Raw genomic sequence first — 24014 nt, forward strand, 5'->3', positions numbered from 1 at the left:
TTAAAATACCTACTGTGTCGGCAAAATGATGAATGCAGTATATTTATTTTGTTTATGTTATTTTGTGTCATTATTTTAAACTAAAATTACACGTAGGTATATAAGTTGTGAGTATACTTGGTTCTATTTAGTAATACATATTAGTATGTATTTGTATATAGGTACCACCAAGTGCATTCTTATTTGTACGTGGCAACTAGGGGGTTATTCTGTAAGACGAAAAAAGAAGTTTCGGAGTGATTCTGCTCGAGCCACGACTGTATCTCGTTGTATTTAACGTGCCGATTGCATGAAAGCTCTCGTTCTTTAGTTTTTCGTCAGTATAGAGTAACCCTACAGCAGGTTATTTCGTAACTCATGATAAAGTTTTTAGTTATAAGTAAGTAAGTGAGTTTTTATTTGGTGAAAACTGTATCGGTGTGCGTGTGTAAACCTAATGTTAGTTTATAAGTGTAATATTGTTGGCTGTAAGTTTTCCTAATAAAGAAAATTTTAATTAAATACAGATTTTACAATTTTATATCCAAAAATACCACTTACAACAAACCTTTTATTAACAAACGCGCGATATCACGACCGCTCGCTCTAAAACAGGCCAAACAAAAAGTTTACAATAAATTTGGACAACAAACGGGAGTATCGCAGTTGAATCAATTGCACCCGCGATCACGGCCGGCTCAATAATGTAATCAGATTCCGAAATCGCTTTGTCCGGGCGGACGCGAATGCAATCGTGACGTCAGAACGAAGCGCCCCCTGCATTTGGCAATGATATCTTTACACTTGGCTGGGTGTGACATGGCCAGATAATTAATAGGGAGTGAGGCGTGCAACACTGACATAAGTTGCCAATTACCTACCTAGGTGGCTGCATGGGTGTGGGTGTGGGCTACAGGCTTGGCTTGAGCCGGTCGCACTGGCGTGGTAAAGCTGGCGGATTGAACAATGCCATGTAAGGTAACGTACTCCAAGATATCTTATCAAGTGACTTAGTGTTAAATCCTAGTAAGTTGTGTGGAAACTTACAATTCTATATAAAACGCACATCGTACGGTATTGTATTGTGTTTTTTAGTCGATGCAAGTAGTAGGTCCGCCAGAGAACCCAGCCGCGCCAATAATTTGTATAAATCGTAATCCCATTATAAGACAGATAATACAGCTGCGACACAGCCAGCACTGCAACAATTTAATTCGGATTCGAATAACATAAAAGCATTACAGGTAATCCGTTGAACCTATTAGGATTTCATGGGGATTCGGCTGTATGTGCAATTTCAAATATCTATCGGAGCCGTGAGAATTTAATCGATTGTGCTTTTATCTAGCGGACCGGAATCGCACCGCTAAGCCCAAGATAATCGCCTTTCCCCTGTGTATGTAACTATTGTCTGACCTAGTCCACATGCTACCTCGAACGAACTAGTCAACATATCATAGGCAACACAAAAAATATTATCCGATCTAGAGATCCAGATGTGCTCTCTAACGTACGCGTACAGCAATTTTTAAATACTATAACATTTTATAAATCCTCAAATGAAATCGATAAGAGATATAAAAAAAATAGCTAAATGTTCATCACCCCCTAGGTATCTACACCCCCGGGCCCCGGTAAAATACTTTTTTGAAGTTGTTAAATAAAATTTGGCTGGATGAAATCGTTTTAGAACATAATCCTCCTCTACAAAGTTTTTTTAAACGACCCTTGAATTTAACAACAATTTATTGAAACAATTACGCCCATTTTACTAATTAGCTTTTATCTCAAAAACGGGAGAGATATCAAGAAAATAGGCAAATTTTCATCACCCCCTAGGTGTCTACACCCCCCGGTAAAATACTTTTTTGAAGTTGTTTAATAAAAATTGGCTTGTAGAAATCGTTTTAGGACATAAGCCTCCTATACAAAGTTTTTTGGAATGACCTTTTAATTTTACAACAATTTATTGAAACAATTACGCGCATTTTACTAAATTAGCTTTTATCTCGAAAACGGTAAGAGATATCAAGAAAATAAGCAAATTCATCACCCCCTAGGTGTCTACACCCCCCGGTAAAATACTTTTTTGAAGTTGTTAAATATAATTTGGCTGGAAGAAATCGCTTTAGGACAAAAGCCTCCTGTACAAAGTTTTTTAAACGATTCTTGATTTTTGCAACAATTTATTGAAACAATTTCGCGCATTTTACTAAATTAGCTTTTATCTTGAAAACGGTAAGAGATATCAAGAAAATAGCCAAATTTTCATCACCCCCTAGGTATCTACACCCCCCGGTAAAATACTTTTTTGAAGTTGTTAAATAAAATTTGGCTGGAAGAAATCGCTTTACGACATAAACCTCCTGCATAAAGTTTTTTTAAACGATTCTTGAATTTTACAACAATTTATTGAAACAATTACGCGCATTTTACTAATTAGCTTTTATCTCGAAAACGGTAATTGATATCAAGAAAATAGCCAAATTTTCATCACCGCCTAGGTATCCACACCCCCCGGTAAAATACCTTTTTGAAGTTGTTACATGAAAAGTGGCATGTAAAAATCGTTTTAGGACATAAAAAATTAAGTTTTTTTTTCGTATATTAGGTGATCGAGGTAAAATGCTACAGAAATAATGGGTGCATGCAATCGCTCGTATCAGATTAAAGGTTGATTGTTTCAGTGAATGTGCTCGAATTGGAGGCTTTTTAGTAAGAAGTTGATCTGTCAGGGGTTATACGAAGGGTTGTAGTATGTCATGTTGTTTAGTGCAATTCGGTGAATGGGTAATGTATTTAGTGTATTTTTTGCAGTTTTAATTTAGTGCAGAATATGTACATAGCTTGTTGATGTTATTAGGATTTATTCTCTATTGGATATTATAAAACATATTATTAGATATAACATGCATGGCCCATGATCCTAATACTCAATAATTTGTAGGATATTTTCATAAGGAAATCAACCTTACAATATGTTCATAAATCTTTATGAACATATTGTAAATAAATATAAAGATATTTCAGTAGTTAAATCAAGGTTTTATGGAGTAAGCCACAATCTTCAAAGTTTCCCACATTACAGAACAAGATTGTTTGCCGTAAAAAGTTCAAGCATCTATTTAAAGTTTCCCAATATCAAAGGTATACCAATAAACACTCACAGAAAAAATGCATGTTTTTTTGGAGACTGCCATATTTTAATTTATTGTTAATGAATGCGAAAGAAATTGATTAAAATCGCTACAGTACTTAGGTACTGTACATAAAGATATTATTATATTTAGATATAATTAGATACAATAAAATCTTAAAATGTGATTATTGTCACCTAACAATACAGTCTGAAACTCAGAACATTCGACCCCACATTTTCTTAGAGAATTTTTATCTAAAATTTCAAATTACGTGTTAACAGCCACCGCGCGGCTGTAAATTTAAACTACAACTAAAGCCAGAACAAAATGATTAAAATTCTGTTAAGGCCAAAAAATAATCTGTTCTATGCGAGAATTTTCATTGAAAATATAATTAAAACTCCTGAGGCTAAATTTAATACCATTTACCAAATCCTTGTTATGAAGCAGACCGATGGAGGTTAGTGAGAGATTTTCCTCTTTAATTAACATTTTGTGGGGCTATTGGCGCCAAAGTGTTTTAAGATGAGTCCGGAGGAACCCCGCTCTCCAGAAATACCCAATTTGCTTACGATAACATCTCCCCTTAGACTCTATAGGATTTTGGATACTTTATTGATAATTAATCGAAAATCCCTAGTAAGTAAAACTGAAACCAGGTCAAGTATTTCCGATTCTAATCTAGATATTTACTCCTTGTGCCTTTAAACATATATTTACCCTCAAATTTATAGACCGTATTGTAAATTTACAACAAGGTTAAAATTCACTTTGAAACACATGAGTTTTGGCCCTTTACGTCAGTCAAAAAGTTGAAATTCTTATAACACAACGTCAATTTTAAACCGATTGTAAAGTGTCAAAAAACTCTATGAATTTGGGGGTTAATTTATAAGTAAATTGGAATTTATTTAACAACATTGTTTTACCGTTTTTTAAGCTGTATCGAAATTTATTTCTTCAATTTACAATTAGCCTTAGTTTCTAACTCATAAAACCTGAACCTAAGGACGCACTCGAGACTGCGTGTGGAAACGCAATGAATCGTCTTTTAATTCTTATAGTGCTGAAAAGAGAAGGGAGCGGTATCGATAGTGTTCACCAGCTAAGACCTCCCCTGTCCCTACACTCCATAGTGACACAGGCCACCGAGGGGCGGGAGGAACAGTATAACAGGTCAATATATACTGGTGAACGCACGAGGCGAATTGCGTCTTTCATATGGATGTCGTAAATCAGCGCTACCTATAAATTAAAATAAACAACTTTCAAAGGTGTTCGCTCTTTGTTAGGAAGTGCGTCCATATTTTATCGATGGTGCGTATTTAGTACGTCCGTTGTTGTCCTGATAGGCAATTGTTTTGTTGGGGTTATTTTATACTTAGCAAGGGTAAGTAGTAGGGTCATTAAAATTCAGTTTTTTAAAATCAGTCTCTCTATAATATATTTTATGTATTCGGCAGTAAAATTAAGAAATGTATAGTTATATAAAGGTAGAGTAGAAGGGGACTGCAACTATTTGTTTAAAATATGAAACAAAGCACGTATTGTGAATTCAATAATTACTTTCACAATCATCAATTCAGCAAAATAAAAAAATTCTAAGATTCTTCACAGTGTTTCTTTCTTATTCTAATAAATGGCTCTAATTTATTACCTACCAAGAGCTATTGTTCTTTGTTTTATCTCTCACAGCTATTTACTACTTCACGTTGTTAGAATGTATGGAGGTAAACAAATCAGACTATCGACAAAGGTACCTGTACCTTAGGGCACTATAAATTGAAAGATATCATCGCAACTTTACCTTTTTACAAGCGTAGTTGTGCACACCTGTTCCCTTACAGTGCATACTTACACTAAAGATCTTCCAGATTGCAGGTATGTGTAGATTACTAGGTTTCTATCATTTGTTAAGGTAAGTTTTTCATGATTACTTAACGTTTATTATTACGTTACGTTATGTTATTACGTAGTCATGAGCTCATGAATTCGTCTAGCTGAAATGCTACGTATATTGAAGGACATTTAAAACGTCCTAAGAGTCTTTAAGCTGTTATAGTTAGCTCGCGCTTTAGCTTTTAGCTCTGATTCATACGGAATCCTTCGTATGTTATATTGTTGTCAAATGAAAATACACTCACGATGTCACCGGGTCTTTTTCTTTGCCCCTGAATGCATTTACCGATAAACACATTCGATTTGTAGGATCGATTTTAAAGGTTGTTTGTCATGCAATAACTCTACTCTCGAATCTACTTACTCTACAATTTTGTTCAATATGCAGGAACTTCTACCGGGAGATTTTCTATTTTCCATCCCGCGCTTACTTTCCAAAGGTCACCGTCGGAGCAGTGTGGAATTTTAATAACAAGGTTGCTCAACAATTACACGTGGAGACCTTCGTGAAACTCACGTTTTAGGGGAGAAAATATGGCTGTACCTACTCCTTGAGAACACGAATCATTTCGGAGAGCAATCGGACAAACGCCCTTCCATTGAGCCGCTCTTCAATCAGCCATCACAAAAGTTTATTCAAGTTGTATGAAGTGGCACAATACTTTAACAGATTGGGTCATTTAGACCGAAGGAGGTGAATTGCCGGCGCGAGGCCCGCAGCTTCAAATTGAGTCACGTCCCGTATAAGGAGGTTCTGTGTTAAAGGTAGAGACGATTTTTTACTCCAACCTTCAGTGTAATAGGAACGCGGGGGCTTAACGCTAAATAGCCTTGCATTAAAATGTGAGAGTGGAGCACTGAAGATTCATATTCTTGTCGTATTATGAACATTCTTGAACTTAGATTTTCATTACTATCTATTGGTAACAAATATCGTAACGTAATAGTTACTACTGATCCAATCTGCTCATACATAGTTATGCTCACGACTGTAATCCCCGGAGGAGTGGTTAGAGGTGACTCAGAAGCAAGTCACCGACTTTTCGCTGTACATTTGCACTGATAAGTGGCCGTATCGCGGTTTTAGAATGAGTACATCAGTCTCATCCGTGTATTCCACTATCACAATCAAGGACCTCTACAATCTTATGCTACACCCACCAGTCCCACCACCCACTTCTTTTTCACGTGTCATAACGGATTAGCCAATCAGATAAAGTACTGACTGTGTCTGCTACTGAATGCCTTACTTAGTTGATCGTGAATAATTATTGCAATTTATAGAGTTCATGGCTTTTAACACTTTTACAATGCTTCACCAGTCTAGTTGGCTAATTTCAGATTTCTGGCGATAACTAGGCATTTTCAGCAAAGAATATGTAAATATTTTTTACATCAAAAGATGTATGGTAGGTACTAGTCACATTAAAGTTTCAAATCATACATATTATAAGTAAATACTTACAACCACCGTACACTTCACTGCAGTCATGCTCTCGAGTCACCTTGTATTGCAGAAATTATGTGTGTGTTATTTGGCAGCGAAGAATGTTGAGCTAATTAATTTTATTTTTGTTACGTTTGTCAAAAGTAGATTTGATAGAGTTAAGAAAAGTCCAGACTCAGGTATACTTAACACTTTACAGCACTAAATTAAGATTTGATTGCTTCCGTTGCTCCCATTGCGCTTGTTTTCTTAATATTACAATTTTCTATTAAGTACTATGTCTTCTGAAAAGGTACAAAAATAGGGAATCAATAAATGAAACAACCGATATACTGTTTGAACAATGTCCATATTATATTTATTACCACATACACACGGCACGATGTGAACCTTGTCTTAAATCATTGTATCATAATAGGTATATGTACATTGCACAATGTGTATACATACATCGCCATACACGCGCGCCCCGAGAGGCGGTATGATTATATATCTCATAGTATTATGTACGTTTATATAATGTAATATTCCAATAAGTAGTGCATGGGTGCACGGAATCGGGGCGGCGGCAGTACCCACCGCTTTTTACAAAATGTTTGATATTATCATTATTTTAATAAAGAGATGCCGTAAAAACTAATTTATTCATCATTACGATTTATATCCATATTGTATACAGATTCATGTAACATATAATACACGAAGAAATGACGAAAATAAAGCGCCGACCGCGACGCCCGGTCGCGGGTCGCTCGCCTATCGTAATCTCCTTTCTCTAATATTTTAAATGTACATGACACCAAATTCGAACGTATATAAATCCAAATTTATTTTAATGTAAAATCTTAGGTAATTGATTTTTTATTGCTATAGAAAATCAGTCGGCACGCGAAGCACGCAATCGAGAAGTAACCGCGGGAACGAAACCAAGCGGGCAGCGGTGCGCGGTGGTGGGCGCGCGGCGAGGGGCGGGCGGGGCGGGGGGCGGGCGGGGCGGCGGGGGCCGGGCGCCCTGTGCGAGTCTCGGGCTGCGTGAGCGACCGATGCGGTCTGTCCGTGCGGAGCCAATACGCGTCCGGTCCTACGCGAATAAGTATACCTTTGGTCCTTGAAATATTAAGTTGGCCATCGCCGAATATGCAAAGCTACTTGATCTAAGCCGCCTCAGCGACTCTACGAACGTTACCAGTCTGTCACGTTATTAGATTAAAATAATTATTTATTATACATAATAACAATATAAAGTAGTTCGAGTGTAAAATAATTTAGAAATGTATTTATACAAAATATAATAAATCATCTTTTATTTACGTAATTAGATATATATGACAAGTCGCAATATCAGGATCACTTAATGAATTTTAAAATAAATTTGAGATCTCGCTTATTATTATTACGTAGTCTTTATTCTGATATAGAACACACGTCTAAAATGGTGACTGAAAGTAAAATAACAATTAAGTAAAAAATAGCGAGAAGTCACGGCGCTTGGCGCCGCCTACCGGTGAACTAACGGAACTAACTCGCGAACCGAAACGAAACGAACAATAATGAGAATTAATAATGGACCAGCTAGTAGTTCTATCTGTCTCTGACTGTGGCTAGGGCGGCTCGCGGCGGCGGCTACGAACTAGCTACCTCGGTGCACGGTGGCTTCCCACGAACACGGCGACAACTCGTCTCACTATGTATGTATGTATGTTTGTTTGTACTCGCGTGGGCGAGCGCATATGCGCTTCTCCTACGATAAAAAGGTCTGTAAGAAAATATAATTATAGTGAGGAGGTGACAGTGAGACTGGGAGCCGACGACGCCGGCGCCGACTTAACAATTATAACATCTCATCGTAATAATTAAATATCCTAAGAAAAAATGTCTTATTTACCTATAACACCGTAAATATAAAACAAATAATTACGTTAATTTGTTAGGTATGATATCGATTTTCCGACCGTCCTACAGACTCACACCTTTCGATTTCATTATCAATTTCCTAGCTAATGTTTTTTAACAATAAATTGCGGTCGCGTCTCCTGCGCAGTGTGCGGCGCGGCAGAGCGAGGCCAGATGTGGCCGCTTGTTGCCAGATGTGGCCGCCTGTTGCCAGATGTGGCGTGGTTGGCCGGGAGTGGCCAGGTGGGGACACTGGCGGGGGACGCGGGGCGCGGTGGTACGCGGTGTGGCGCGGAGTGGCGCGGTGGTGGCGCAATTTAGCTAGACGCGGCGCGACGCGCGATGTGGCCTAAGGCCGGCCGCACACGTGACGTCTCTCAGCGAACGATCTCTCGGCACGAACGAAAAAAAACGCAAAGCGAGTGCGGCGAGCGCACTCCGTCTAAACCCTCCATTATTCAATTAACTACATACTCATAAGTAATAAATCACCTTTAAAAAGAATATTGATTTACTTCGTATCATTTTCAATATTTTTGTAACAGGAAACATTTATATTTATAACGTATTTATATAATAGCATTTAAAATATTGTTTATTACCTAAAATTTAATACCTAGATTTATAATAGTAATGTTTAATTGATGTAGATAATAATTAATAATAGTAAACAACGAATGAACGCAACGAAGTGCAAAGTGTGGCGAGCGAGCGGCGCGCGCGGCGTCGGCTCGTAGCCGGGACTACGCCGTAGCATGCTACGACGTAGCGTGTGCTACGCTGTAGCGGGACTACGGCGTAGCACCACGCCACAACGCGCTACGCCGCGGCAAACTAGAAGTGGCCAAAACGTCTCCAGATACCTAACGAGTATGATTAATGAATTGACGTCATATTATACTATTACCTCGAACGTGCGCCTTTGGCTGAATTATATTTTTTATATCCCTGTCTTTAGTTTATTGAAATACAAGCTTCGCCCGACGAAAGTGTCGGTGCGAGAAATGTCTGTTGTTTATTTGAATTAAATTTAAAATACAACTAAGTACGGAACGACCTCGCCTTTAAATGGAGTGCCGCAGAATTTTAACAGTTGTCTTAAATTACGGTAAATACAATCGTAAGAAACAATGAAATATTAATTACGTAATGCACAAAATTGTTATTTATTATATAATTACAATACCTACTTCAAAGGTACACGATAGAAACGAATTATTATCTTAATGCGATGAGAGATATTGTGAAATGTTTCGACTTAGCTCTCCAAACGCGCTTACGAGTCGATAATATGATCATATATTATTATCCTTAGGATAAAAAATTCAATATCATAATACATATAATTAGAAAGTATGTATGTATACGTAGTATTTATCGTAAACTAACATAGTCTTACACTGAAGTAATGAGAAGACAGTGTTCGCTACAGAAACCGTGACGTCGCTCAATGAAGTCCTTTATACAATCGAGTTAGGCGAAAATAATTACATTCATAGGTAAAATATGCATTATATATAGTCATACAATTATCATGTTAATATTTGACATTATAAAATAGAATAGAATAAAAGGTGGTTGGTGGACGAGCGGAGGGGCGTGGCTTATTGTCTCCGGGTGCCGGTGGCGTCGCCCGCGCTGACAGCTGTCAGCGGGTCACTGACAGCTGTCAGACGGGCGGCCGCCGCGCGGGCTCGCGAGACCGGGCGCGCAGCCCGCGCGGCGCCCACGCACCCGCTCTCCTGCCAACCAGACACACTGGACAACGGGAAGGGACACTTACGGGATTCTATCCAACTCATACAGTCACGGAAATTAACTATCTAATCAAATGAATATCCTAACACGTCGAGGGAGAACATGTAGATACATCTTACACTGTACTTTAAACTATGAATAGAAATTTAAAATATTTTATAGATATACCTTCCCTGCAATTTATAAATCGTTTAGATGCATTTTATTATTATATTATGAAATGTATTTTTTTTGTAGTTTCATTGTTTATTATTTCTGACAACACATCTACGGTACAGCTGAAAGCGAGAAAAATTTGAAAAAATACCTGTTTAAGTAATAGACTATCTCTCGTTCACACGATAAAAAGTAGATATTAATATTATTTACAATAGACAGGTCTCCTCGGGGTGTAGGGATTGTTCGGCGGGGGTAGGGGAGAGGGGAGGTACATCGAGAGGAAAAGGGAGGGGGGGTGTGTGTGAGGAGGAAGAAGAGTCTTGTCGGAGATAGAGGAGAGTATTGGTGTCTGTTGCCGGTGATGGCGCGGTGGCAGGACGGATGTGCCGGCGGCCGCGGGGCGCGGGGGGCGCGGGGAGGGGGCGGGGGACACGGGGGCTGGCGGGGGGAGGGGGGAGAGCGGCCGCCGGCGCTGCTGCTGCTGTTGACGCTACACGCCGCCACACCGCTCGCCACCTGCCGACAAACCACTCTGTTACACATCTGTCTATATAACTGACTGACGATTACAAACAACACTATTAAGAATTAGTTATACTTACGTAAATTATACGTGCTACAACACTCTCAATGATAACCGTTGGTGAAAGCCGCAGGAATCAGGGGTCCCTGAAAAGAGAAAAAGAAATAACGTTCAATAACAATCATAATTATATATCGAAAAACTTCTCTTACACCGGATCTCCGCAAATAGTTATTTACCGGGAATCGAGTTAGCGCTACAGGAGCAGGGCCGCCATAATTGAAAGAAAGTATAAAGTGTTACGCGCACATCCACCTCCCCCGGGGCAGATTTAAAGGTAGTAAGTTTGGTGCTAGCAGTCGATAGAGCGGTTCCGCTGGCCAACAAAATAAAAAAAGCGTGAGTGGATGAGTTAAAGCAGCGCGGGACGGGAGCGGACCACTCGGCGGCGGTAATTACACCGCTTGTTCGCCTTGATTTATTGTTATTGCCCGGGGGCACTCGCGTTACCTAATAAGACCGTTTTACACGAGAGCGCGCGGCCGCGGCACACACGCGCCCAAGCGCCGGACCGTTCATTCTCTCATTAGCGACGTATTTGTTTTGCCCCAACGATTACGGACGATTGAGTTAATATCCCGCTTGATATATGGCGCGCCTGCAACAGAAGGGTGGCCTCGCCAGCCTACTCGACTCGCGATATAATTAAGATGTGATGGACACTTCTGTTATGATAGAATGTTAGGTATTCCGATTTTCGTGATCCTTTATCATCGGGGAGATTTTAAATTGAACAGTGATGCGCGCAGTTAACGTATAGAGTCGGGCGACGTCGGGGCGTGCGGTGCGCTGCCGACAAGCAATGAAGACTGATGGCGTCTCAGGGAAGCAGTTATGGAGCGCGGTCGCAGTTTTAAAAAGCCATTACCCGCGGTGCTGCAGCTCGCAGATTGCGCCCCGCGCCGCCGCCGCCGCCGCCGCCGCCGCGACGCTCACATTTCGGAACACTTTATAATCGCATTTCTCACGCTTCACTCGTTCGCTAACTTATGGTGATTACGCTCTAAGCGCTACAAGGAAGATCGGCTTGGTAATGAGATTGGACCGTCTCGTAAAATTTTTAGAGTGTCGTCGGGTGCTAATTGCGCGTGCGGTGTCGCGCCGTCGCCTTAGCGCCCTCGCGCCGCCGCCTCGGGGACCGTATTATGACTAACTGCTAATGAACATTTTATTCGGCGAAGTAGCCGAGAAATTTCCTTTATTTCATCCGGAAAGACACGCGAAATATGCTGAATTGTTGTGGCTTCTTTAAAAGGGAAGCAAAAAATATGCCACGAATCAAACGGATCCGAGAAAAACAAGGCAAAACAAACATTAATTTGAATTTTGTGACAGTTGAACTTTCTCGACCAAAGACAATTTCACGAATAGCCTTCGTTTCGCACCAGATTTCGCCTGGCTAAAATAGACGTTTTGAAATTTTACGTGATAAATGAAAAAAGTTGAAATCAAAAGTTGTAACTTTGTATCATTTATTTTTATGAAATAAAACACGTATAAAACTTTCGTCGGGTTTTCTCCAAGTAACTCGCTTTTGCAGGCTAATGTATTAATGGATTCCAATTCTTATAACGTTGTTAGGCGAAGTTTTATAAAAATATTGTTTGTTTTTGGCAAACACAAAATAATAAGCAAGAACGAGTACAAAAATCTTTGAAGGAGTGATAAAATGTTTTAACATATAAAATACATTACCTGGACTTTACCATAGATCTGTGAGGGTTTAATAAATAGTTAGTATCAATAGTTACCGGGGTGTAGTTGAGGGGCGCGCGGCTGACGGCGATCGCGGGGAAGCCGGAGGGCTGAGGGGAGGCGGCCTGCACGTAGCCGACGCTGTCAGCCGCCGAGCCGTACACGTCCAGCGCCGGGCCCGGCGACGACGCGGCCGGGAAGCCGGCGCGCCCGCCCGCGCCGTGCGGCGACGCCGGCGGCCCGAACCCGGCCGCGGCCGCCTGGTAGTTGTTCATCACTGCCGGCAAACACACACGTTACTACACCGCTCGGATGTCACAAGAAATAAACAAACACACCAACGTCCAGCGCTACTCGTGTTGTTATGGGACTGTATCGTGTTAGGTACATGTATGTTTGTATTTGAGTTGTCAATGCACCAGGAGAGGCACACAAAAAGCGAACGGGACGTTAAGTTTTAAAGGATTCCCTATTAGTATTGAAAGTGTGATTACGTTGATGGTTGATGAGATGGAGCGCGTCCTCACCTGAGAGCGCCTGCGCCAGCAGCGGCGTGTTGTTGTTGGGCGTGAGCTGGCCGTTGCCGAGGTCCACTGCAACACAACACACGTCCACTCACACTCCGCACACGCACGATGCACACGGCACACGCTCATGACTGAACCAGGGCGTTTTTGAATTTCAAAAAGTCCCCACCGCGCCCGAGACACCTCATCTTTTCTGAATTTAGCATATTGAACGGTAAAGTGACTATCGATGTAATCTCAACTCAATATTAAAGTTCTCCAGCGCCAGGATAAAGTTGGAGCGCGTAAATGCATGAATAATTTAGCCGTTGGAGACAGATGCCGTGCTGACGAATGAGGACAGCGAAGACTCCCAGACCCAAATTATGTCGGAACAAAAAAATATCACGTATGTCACGTGCATTCAAATGAAAAAGGGAGCTCGAAGTTTCGCGGGTATAAATCACGGAGGGCGAAAAAAACTTTTACAAAATATCCAGTAAATTATCCGACGTGAGATCTCGCTGGCACGCGGCGGCGGCGGTCTGCTTATTGAATAGGGACGGGGAATTAGCATACGACGCACGTCGCCGCCGCCCGCTGTCCGCGTCGCGCCGCGCCACGCCACGCCACGCCACGCCACGCCACGCCGCGCGCGCCTGCCCCACTGACATACACGATGCCGATCGAAGCTCGTCACAAATACGTCCCGAATCTCACGAAACCTATCCAATATGCATGCGCGCATCGTGTTATGTGTGTGTCTAATTTGATTCACTAATTTAATGATAAAAAGTGATTGTCGATTAAAATAAGTGAAGAAAAACGAGATGATCGACGCAAGGTATATACATGTGACGTGAACATGTGTATAGTAACGCCCTTGTGTGTAAAAGTGGTAAAACTTTATATCACGCTGACTTAACATAATATCATTGATATTCCGAACGTCTAGGGGTCTGGGGATTACTGAAAAATTATGGCGGTTGTTCAATTTGTATGTTTGAAGACGGTTGGTTTATTTGCTTTTAATGTAGTTAACCTGCTTAGGTAAGTACTTATTATACTTTCTGTGTTTAGTTTAAGATAGTCAAGTTAAAATACGAAATTTATACATAATATGACTACGGCTAATCTAATAAAGTATCAATCTCTTATTCATTTCAGAATTGAAGATCATAAAGTTAGATGCCGAGTTGTATCTATTATTCTGTAGCAGATATTCCAACTTTATTACGGTTATGTACAGAGTTGTAGACCTTAACCTAAACTGCCATTAAACTTTATAGCTTTGTGTTTTACAGCATCTAATGACTTATAAATGCAAATAAACATAAGGCATAAACAACACCGTGATTAATTTATATTGGAACTCTCCAATTAGTCCCAAATCTACATTCAAAAAAAGATTCAAATCAGTTTTCTGCTGACTCATAATGGCACCATTACACCTATTGGCGTGTACGACAAATTTTATTTTTGTTAGATGTGCGAGTTATCATTTAGTGTGAAAAATGGAGGTCCGTGGTCGCACCAGGTGATTACCGGCCTGCCAGTGACTTTGCAAAAAAAGTACAATATAAGTAATGGAGGATGAATGATAGATGGCTCGCAGGCCGTCCCGCTCGCACCCGCGCCCGTCTCGCTCACGCCTCCTGCTCCACTAAAATTGCTGACACATTTTAATAACATTATTTTGGCGCGATATGAGAGGCTATTTACTTTAGGGTCGTCGGGTAGCAAATACGAATTTGAGTGGAAGCGCCGACACGTCTTACGATCGTTAACGTACCGATCGAGAAACTTCATTCTTTTTCCATTTGTCGGTGAAGTAGGGCGAGTAATGCTTTTGATTGTGCAGAGATTTTCCGCTTCATTCCGGCATTATTTACAGACGTTGGGACCGGTATCGGCAGCGGCTCCGGGTGGAAATGTTCGGGGATATGTCGGGGCCGAGGGTCGATCGTCGTGACGTCACAGAGTGGTCATCAACGTCACGCGCAGCTCCCCGGGCCAGTCAGCGGGCGTGCGTCTGACCCCGTCATATTTACGAGTTAAACAATCCGCTCGTCGCTACATTGTAAATAAGCCCAACAGTTGCTTACAACAACAGCGGGTCATATCTGTGGCCGACGTTAACTTTCAGTGAGTTCTAAGTTTGCACGTACTTGTGACGTGCCTCTAGTGTAATAATTATATCTTCTTTGATGAACATTAAAGCGATGAGAAAGTAGGAGCTCTCGCAAGTTTATTAGGCTGTGGTAATCAAAGCGAGTAAACACGTGTTGCGCGATTACGCTCCGCAGGTGTAGGCGTACATAGGTACAAGTTCACGTATGAATTCAGCGGTCGTCCTGCGAGAGCTATTTTAACTTTCATAATTGCGAAGTTCCTCAGAACTTAATAATTCTTCTTCGCAAGTAGCATGGCCGCCGACCGAGAATATTCTCCGAGCGTACTTTGCCGGTAAGTCCCGCCCTCCAAAAGTATTATATCGTAGAGGGCTCCCTTATTATGATTCACCCACATTTTACTTCTCTTCCTTCGGAGTCACGAGTTTCCGTCAGAATGTTTATTTTGTGATAACAAAATTTGTCGTAGGTATATGGAATATTTACTATACAAGTTACTCATGTATTTAGTAAAAAGGGTAAACAGAAAATATGTAAGGCTTGTTTGAATACAATTTAGTAAATATAAAACAAGCAAGAGCACCGACGCCCGACAGGGTGCGCTCTCAATAGTCTCAATGCATTTCACTCGAGGCGTAAAAATCAAACCACAATGAAAGTATCTGGTTTGACGCCACCGAAGGAAATGAAAATCTAGTTGAAATGTAGGTCCAATGAAATATCAGTAATGAAATCACTAACATTTTAGCCCTTTATATTTCAATCGGTATTCTTTGCAGTGAAACGTAAGACAAAAATATTATTTTCTTTGTCACGTCTAAAGTGAAAGTTATTTTGTGTATTCTGGATAATATAACAAACATTATTGTGGAATCTTAGCTACATACAGTCTTACAATAACCGTTGATCGATTCGAGGTATTCCTGTAAAAATATGTTTGTTCGATCCTCGAAGTTACGAGTGCCCATTAGCGAATTTGTGTAGGTAAATTCTCTCGCATATCGAAAAGTTTGGGACTCTCATCCTTCACCGCGGGAACGCCGTACCTCGCTCGCCCAATAGAAATGCCTTACTCGAGTGGTTACTTGGATCCTATACGCATTGCGCGAAGAAAACGAATATTTAATGGGAGTCATCAATAACTCAGCTCGTATGATGGGTGGTTCGCGGGTGTTCGCGGGACCGCTTACCCGGGGCTGATCTCAATTGCAAATTAATCGAATTTCTATGCTATTTCTTGCGGACGGTAAGCAGTAGCCGACAGCGGTGCGGCGCTCGCTCCCCAATTTGTAATTCTAAGTAGCGGATGTGTGTCCTTCTTTAAATCTACCCGCAAACAACCGCAGACGCTAGAGCCATTAGCTCCGCCGCCTCATCCGCCCAGCTCCGCTCCTCCCTACAACAACATCTCATACATCGGCGCGGTCGCGAGGTTCAGTCATGGGCGTCAGTGTTACCAGAGAAAAACATGAAAAGCGACATTAAAATAAGCAAATGAATTGAATTTTAGTAATATGGAACTCGGAAGACACACACAAATATTGTTAATTACGTCAAATCTCTGAACTTTGCTCTACGGTTAACTATAATTTTCAATATTAATTATTCTACCCATGTTGTCAAACAATTATTACTGTTGCTTAAAATACTACATGTCTACATGATACAAATCTCAAATAGTTTCTATTCTAGTCAAAATTGTTTCAAATGGAACTATTCTAGTAATAGTATTACAATTTACATCAGATATTTATAATATAAGCCCTGCGGTCTAAAGTTATAAATTAAATATTGCCTAAGGCACGACATAATTATAGATATTATCACATTTATAATGTTTCTATTCTAGTTTATAAGTCTTAAAACTAATCAAAATAAAACACAAATATCAAAAGAGTTTGCACCACCAATAACATTTTTGTATAACCACCAACATACGTACAATTATCTACTTAAACTGCTCACAATTCGTTACGAAAGCCGAACGTTACTTTCAAATTTCCAATTAGTTTTCTCCTAACTTTTGTTATTGTTATTGAAAGCGTTTCATCATCAGAAATAACTAAAGACTATTCTATGAATAAAAGTTTGCTAATTGAACTCCTCTTTGCCCAAATCAAATCTACAACTTCTGATTGTATACTTCGAAATGTCCTCGATTCTAATTTCTTACTCTATTCTAAAGTCTATACAAGTTTGTCTAAGTATTTCTAGATTACTCTTCAACATTTCGGTTAACTATTTTAACTCTACCACACTTCTGTTTTTACGTCTGATAATCTTTGACAACCTACTCTATGTTCTATAGTTTAACAATTGAAAACTGAGAACTGATGAAAATATTGTAAGTATAATGTTACTCGCCCTATGTCTTGCAGTGACGTCACTCCACGCACCGAACTGCTTGTAAGTCTTGTGTTTTATCACTATTAACTTTAGGAGGGACTATAAAGTCTACACAGAATGTTGTTTTCGTAATTCCCCTATCCCCTGTCGGGATTGTGCGAGCCGGGATTGAATATTGCAGCAGTTTGGCGGAATGTGGCGGCGCGGCGTCGGCGCAGGGAGTTTACTCTAGCTTACGGACACCGAAGTTTCGAAGTGTTTTTTGTGAAGTTAGAGTAGCCCGGGCCGGCCCGCGCCCGCCGCCCGCACAGTGCAGGGGAGAAGCGACTTACTCGGCGCATACGCCCGATTGACAGCACAGGATTTGTGCGCTTAGTTTGCACTAACTAGAAGAGATTAGTATGCTAATAGCGCCCATTATGCTCTCACAGGCACGTTGCGATTCGGTGCACTCTACAATAAAACTTTATGGGCGGGGCGATGGAGCTCGCTACACTAGCGTGTTTATAGTAAAATCTATCCAACAAAGAGTCTACTATACAATACAAGAAACATGGCAGATCCTCCTGACCCATCCATAATATACTGTACTCTCTTCTAAGTGAGCCCGCTAATAATAGCACTCGCAATCTAGCTCTATATGTAAACATGAAACGCTAGGAAAGTTCAAGACCTATAGAATATAAATAAACGTATAACTAGGTCGGGTTTGGATTGCTCGTGTCCAGTGACATACATTAGATTGTACAAATACAATTAACGAGTAAACATCTTAAATTACAAATGGAGGTGACGCCTCGAGTGCAGCAGCAGGCTCATTACACGGTCCAACACCGCCGACAGTTGGCTACATCTGACTAAACATAGCTGCGGATAGCTCATTTAAAAAGTGCTTTTGACTTTGTTATTCAGTTACACATTTAATTATTATCAGCTCCAGAGACAGTGATCTGATTACTAATGGATTAATTGTGCGCTTGACTTGAGCAGTCACGGCTGTAAGACGTGAGATCTGTTTGTTTGAGGGTGGACACGTGCAGCGCCACTGCGAACTAAGCGGAATAGTTGTGCGGTGGGCCCGGAGCGGCGCGGTGCATTCTGGGGGCGAGCGTGTTGAATGCCCGGAATTTTCGACGTGCGGCCAGACGGGCTCATATATGCACGCGGTGGGGGCAGCCATCACCGCAACTACTTTTTGTGCTAGCCCCCGCCCGCATTAAACATTCGACGCCGGGATCCAAAAAAAGAAGTTAGCCGAATAAGTGACAGTCAATCGATCTAGAGTGAGTGGTAATGGCCGCCCCCGGCCTACGGCTGCACGAGCCGCATTGGATGAGTCAGAAAAACAAAAATAACCGACATAAAATACATTCGAAGGAACCGTCAGGCGTAGCGTGCCGCGCTGACGAGCCCATGTTTGGGGCATATAAAGAACATTTGAATTTCGCCGCGCGTTAGCCAACCCCACGCTAACATACTATCTCTTCTAGTTTATTTTCGTTGCAATCGATATGCGAACGAATAGTAAATAAGTAGGGCCACGATCGGCCTCAATTTCTAAGCCATCGATTGGACAATAAACGATAAACATTTTGATTATACAACGGTAGTTTCCTTTATTTTAAAATATAGCAGCTTCACAATACCATTGCTTACGAATAATGATATAGTTATGACGATATGTCGGAACAGCAATAAGAATAATACATTTCCTCATTAGGTGGTAGGTATAATAGTTAGGTATATAAAGACTTAATACATCGAGTATTTGACACATGGGTTACAATACAACATGAAGAGATTTAGTCAGAGACGACACCTACAATATCCTTATAATGCAAGATTAGGTTCGACTTCCTGACCGGTGCCGCAGTTATTTAATTTCGATACATGGAGTTAGTTCCGAATCGGGCTATATGGGCGACCTAGAGGGCGCTGCTGCCGGTCGCCGTGCTCTGACAAATCATGTAATTTGCGACATTGCATTCCTCGACCGCTACTTAAGAGGGGGAGACGGAGGGCGTAATACCAAAGAGCTATTTGCTTGAGAAAAGATTTATTAGTCTTTAGTCAAGATATTTCCGGGAGCCGTTAGCGGGAGTTCCGGGTAAGCGAGCGGTAAGCGGAGCGGAGCGGCGCGGCGCGGCTACGAGCCCTGGCCCAGCCCCGCGCCTCCGAACTCTGCACCCACCAGGAGTGCCCGCTCTGGAGGAATCACTCCCACTACACCTGCGGTAACAAAACAAAAAGCTACAGCCGCTGCCAACAGTTCCGCAGTAGCACTCAGTACTCGACTAAACGTTACGCAAAAATTATATGCATGAAAACAATGTCTCACGGAACCCCGCAGAGACAAACTGTATTCAAAATGGAGAGAGAAGGAAAAACAAAAAATAACTTAAAAAATGTTTGCCATTACGCCCAAATACGGAGTAAAAAGCAGTGAATTCGCGAAGAGCTCTGCTCATCGAATCTTTATGGGCAAACTTGGAATTGATAGTTTCCTGTTTACTGTTTTCAGGCCATTTAAAATTGTTTGCACGCATAGACTTGATGATAGGCTAGTTGTATCTTTTTATGTAGTAACGTAGCGGAATCACGCACGGTGCGGCGCGGGAACAAAAGGGATCATTACGAGGTACCACCGACTGTATTCATCAGCCGATACGAACCAACTCCGGTGTTATTCACTTCGTAATTCACTTGTTATTTGTAAATAAACATTCTGAACTGAACAGGGGGATATAGGTCAATACACTAACAACCTACTGGGTATCTGGGTAATAGGATAATTTTATGATTATATAATATGAAAATGGATTATTATTTACGTAGATTACGCGCAGTAGTTACGGACTATAATGTAAATAGTTTCGTAGCGAGAGTATTACGGTATTGCTGCCCTCGTTTATAGATATAAGTATTTCTTAAATTACGTGATATAATTATAATAATTGAAGCTTATTGATTATTTTGACTAGTTTAGAGGATGGCGAGAGGAGGACGGTCGCCGCGCGGGCGCAGTCACGTGACTACACCGGTCACGTGACACGTAGGTGAGTCACGTGACTCGGCAGTCACGTGACGCTTAGTACAGTCACGTGATCCGACAGTCACGTCACACGTACACGTGGTACAGAACAATTACAATAATTTCGAAACAAACGACTGCGAGGTGTAACAATTAATGTTAAAGTGCTATAAAAGCGGGACATTTCATTCAATCGATAAAACTCGTCCACATTCTCATTTTAAAATTCGTTGCACATATTTTTTTTCGTAAGTTGCCGTGACAATAAATCGGAGTAGCATTAAAATAGTCGCTTCCAAAAATATAACAACAACAATAAACATCGATATCAATAACATTATCATTTAAGCAGTGTAAATATAATTGAGAAATAACATTAGAACAGAAAGTTTATCGTTATAATAATTATATAGCGAAATATCCAATTATTAGGTATTAAAATAACATTTTTCAAGCTCGATATAGTAATTTATATTTTTATTATTTGAATAAACAAAACTAACCTAACGCTATTTTTGAAGAAACTACTTAAACCAATATCTATATCATGGTACTCATCCTCTAAACTTAGTAATCTTCGAAATGAATGCTCTCTAATGAATACCTATGCTTAACTATCTAAATGTTTATCATAAATCGACGAAGATTAAGTTAAAGATTACATATTACTTTACCTACAACATTTATTTCACAAAAAACAACGTATTTTTCTTTAAATAATGCAGTAAGTTTTTTGATATTTACCGAAATATCCTGCAAAAATGTTGCACATATTGATGGTTGCGTTAAATTATTAAATTCATCAATACGAAGGCTGTCACGGCGACTGTGTGGAACTGATCACTCACTGTTCCACGCGACATCGATAAGACAGATTACCTGTTATTAATGACGTACGAAATAAAATAACTCATAATCTTTACCTACTACAAGCGTTATTAAAATTATTAATTTAACATAAAACACCACTTTAAACAATTAAAATACGTTGTTCTTTGTAAACACGCCTAACCCTATAAGAATCCAAAAAGTCCTATATCATCTATTCCCACTACTATAAGAAATGCAAAAACTTTACAGACGCTATCCTATTCCTATAATCATTAGGCTATATTTAATAGAAAGGGAAGAAGACAAAATATATACCTAGTTACGATGCTATCTCAAACGCTAAAATCTACTTCGGACTACAGTTTTCAATAACTATGCAGATTAGGTGCGGCTCTTGTTATTTCGCCGTGTGGGTCTGGAGCCGAGATTATCTCTGTGATCCCGGCACTGCCGAGGTCCTCAGACCTACCGAATTACACTTGATGGGATCTCCTGACCCTCCAGAATTACATCTCAATCATTCCTAACTTATGTACCTATCCTATAATTTAGTGCTAGCAATCATTCTGTCAGATAAATTCCGACAAAGTTATACGGCGCTATTTTTAAGTAGGTTTGAAAGTGGATTCATCTCATACGTATTGGAACTTCATGAAGGAGACTCCTACATATTAAAAGCGCTCTCAGAAGTTGTGACGCGGCGTCGCGAGCTCCGTCATACCGCGTCAAAGGACTCACCGCGTCTTTTATAACCAAATGCAATCAAAGCGTGAAATAATGCCGCCACCGCCGGGTATCCTCACAAATTACTCCAGTAATCGCAGAATTTAATTAACTAAATCAGGGTGAACATATCTGGGGTGCTTTATAATTTATGTCGGACTAAATATTGGCGCTGGAAATGACGTTACCAATAAGCTGGCGGCGGCGGCGGAGGAATACTAATGGCCGTAATGGCCGGACATTAATTGTGGCCGCGCCGGCGCACGCCCGACCCACTATTATAACACGGAAAATTTCACGTACGCAAATTCTTAACTCACACTCGCTCGTGGACCGCACACTTTGTCACGGCGCCGGCCGAAATAAGCTGAATATCGCTGAGCTTCCGCATACGAGCTTTTACCGGCGATGGAAGTTAGTAGGATTTTCGTAAGCCCAATAAAGGATACATGTGGGCGGATCAACACGTTACGAGCCGGCTCGACTCGCCGTTCGATAACACCATTAATTTAAACGGCTGCTCCTACCTACACCTGTGTAATTATAGAGCTGCGCCATTGTTCAATTATATTTACAATTGAACAAACGCCCGCAATCGGTGGGCTTTTTGTGGACCGTCGAGCGATTAGAAACGTTAGTCTCGCGTGCCGTAAAACGGTCGATGGAAAGTAATTAACGCCGAACAATTTGTACGACTAATGCGTAAGAAAAACTTCTGATCACGGTCACCGACTCACCGGCGACAACATCAATCGACGGGAACTCACCTAAACAAACTGAAAAGTCCTCGAACACGGCCACTTTAGACGTAGTTCCCTCGCTCAATTACGATTTGTAAAGAGTTCGCATTTTTAAAAGTACACGAAGGTCGGAATCGGGATTTCGAAGTGACGCGAAAAAACTGAAGCGGTGGAGCTTAGTGGCGTGATTATGTAGGTAGTGGTGGGCGAGGTCACATCGAGCATGTGGACACACCGCGCTGTTTGTGCAGCTGCGGCCGGGCCGGGTGTCACCCGGGTGTACCCGGCCGGGTGGAGCCGGGCCACCCGGGCACAGCTTCCACTCAACAAATGCTCCGACCCCGCCAAGTAAGACTCACGCAAAAATTAACATTCTAGTCTCATTCGACGGCTCGACTAGGAGGCTCTGGAGGACTTCGTTTAATTAGTGGAAATTCTTTTTTCGTCCGCCCCGAGATTTACATAGAAGTCACCACAAAAAGGACGTCACTTTTTCAGTACTTTTGTTTGAATCTGTTTAAATCTTTCTAAAAGCTTTCGTTGTTAATGAGGAGCGGGGCGGCGCGGAGCGGGCGGCGGGGTGCGGGGCGCGGGGTGTAGGTGAGCAGCGTGTTTGCGCTGGAGTATTTGCTCGACGCGTAGCATTTGAGAATCGTTAGGGCGACTCCACAGTAAACACAGAGAGGCGCTCGCAATTGGCCGGATTTTCTACACAAAATTCCGGAGGTAAACAATAAATAGCTTGGTTTAGCTCAAAACATGGACGTTTTGTAATTGACGGCGCGGCGGATTTATCTGATGGTTCTGTCTTTGTTGGAGGTGTTAGTGTTAGTCAAGTTGTTCACACGAACTTTACCTCGGGACGAGTTAAGTTAGTTAAAACTTGGATTTACCAGATTAAGTTAGTACGTGTTAGATGGTTATGTATGAGGGTTATTAAAGTTTAGGATTGTCGTAGGCATAAGCAGAAGTGATTTGTGACACGTGCGTGTTTTTTGACACTCATGAACCGCGCACATTAAACGAAATTACACATGTGCTTAGACAAAGTTCTGTCACAAACGACTTTAGCGGGGCGGGTTAGTGTCGGGAATGCATTGTCGTTCACAGGTGCATCGCGTGCACGTTGTACACGGAGCCCAGGTCGAGCGG

General features: G+C 41.2%; 1 protein-coding gene across 9 annotated transcripts in view; it reads right to left on the reverse strand.

Annotated features, from left to right (window-relative positions):
• Positions 1-6795: 6795 nt before the first annotated feature.
• Positions 6796-24014, reverse strand: part of LOC105385394 (RNA-binding protein Musashi homolog Rbp6) — a 405128-nt gene continuing 387909 nt past the window's right edge. For 5 of the 9 annotated variants that reach the window (XM_048623319.1, XM_048623318.1, XM_048623317.1 and 2 more), the window contains 4 exons: positions 13048-13146; positions 12610-12830; positions 10878-10944; positions 6796-10791 (listed from right to left, as the gene is read on the reverse strand). In XM_048623319.1, the coding sequence (XP_048479276.1) occupies positions 10903-10944; positions 12610-12830; positions 13048-13146 (362 nt within the window). In that variant the 3' untranslated portion in view covers positions 6796-10791; positions 10878-10902. Of the gene's footprint in view, positions 10792-10877; positions 10945-12609; positions 12831-13047; positions 13147-19576; positions 19767-24014 lie in introns of those variants that run through there. The other 4 variants (XM_048623321.1, XM_048623320.1, XM_038117979.2 and 1 more) reach the window with 3 other exon arrangements.

Source organism: Plutella xylostella, chromosome 10 (genome assembly GCF_932276165.1).
Source record: "Plutella xylostella chromosome 10, ilPluXylo3.1, whole genome shotgun sequence".
Lineage (NCBI taxonomy): Eukaryota > Metazoa > Arthropoda > Insecta > Lepidoptera > Plutellidae > Plutella > Plutella xylostella.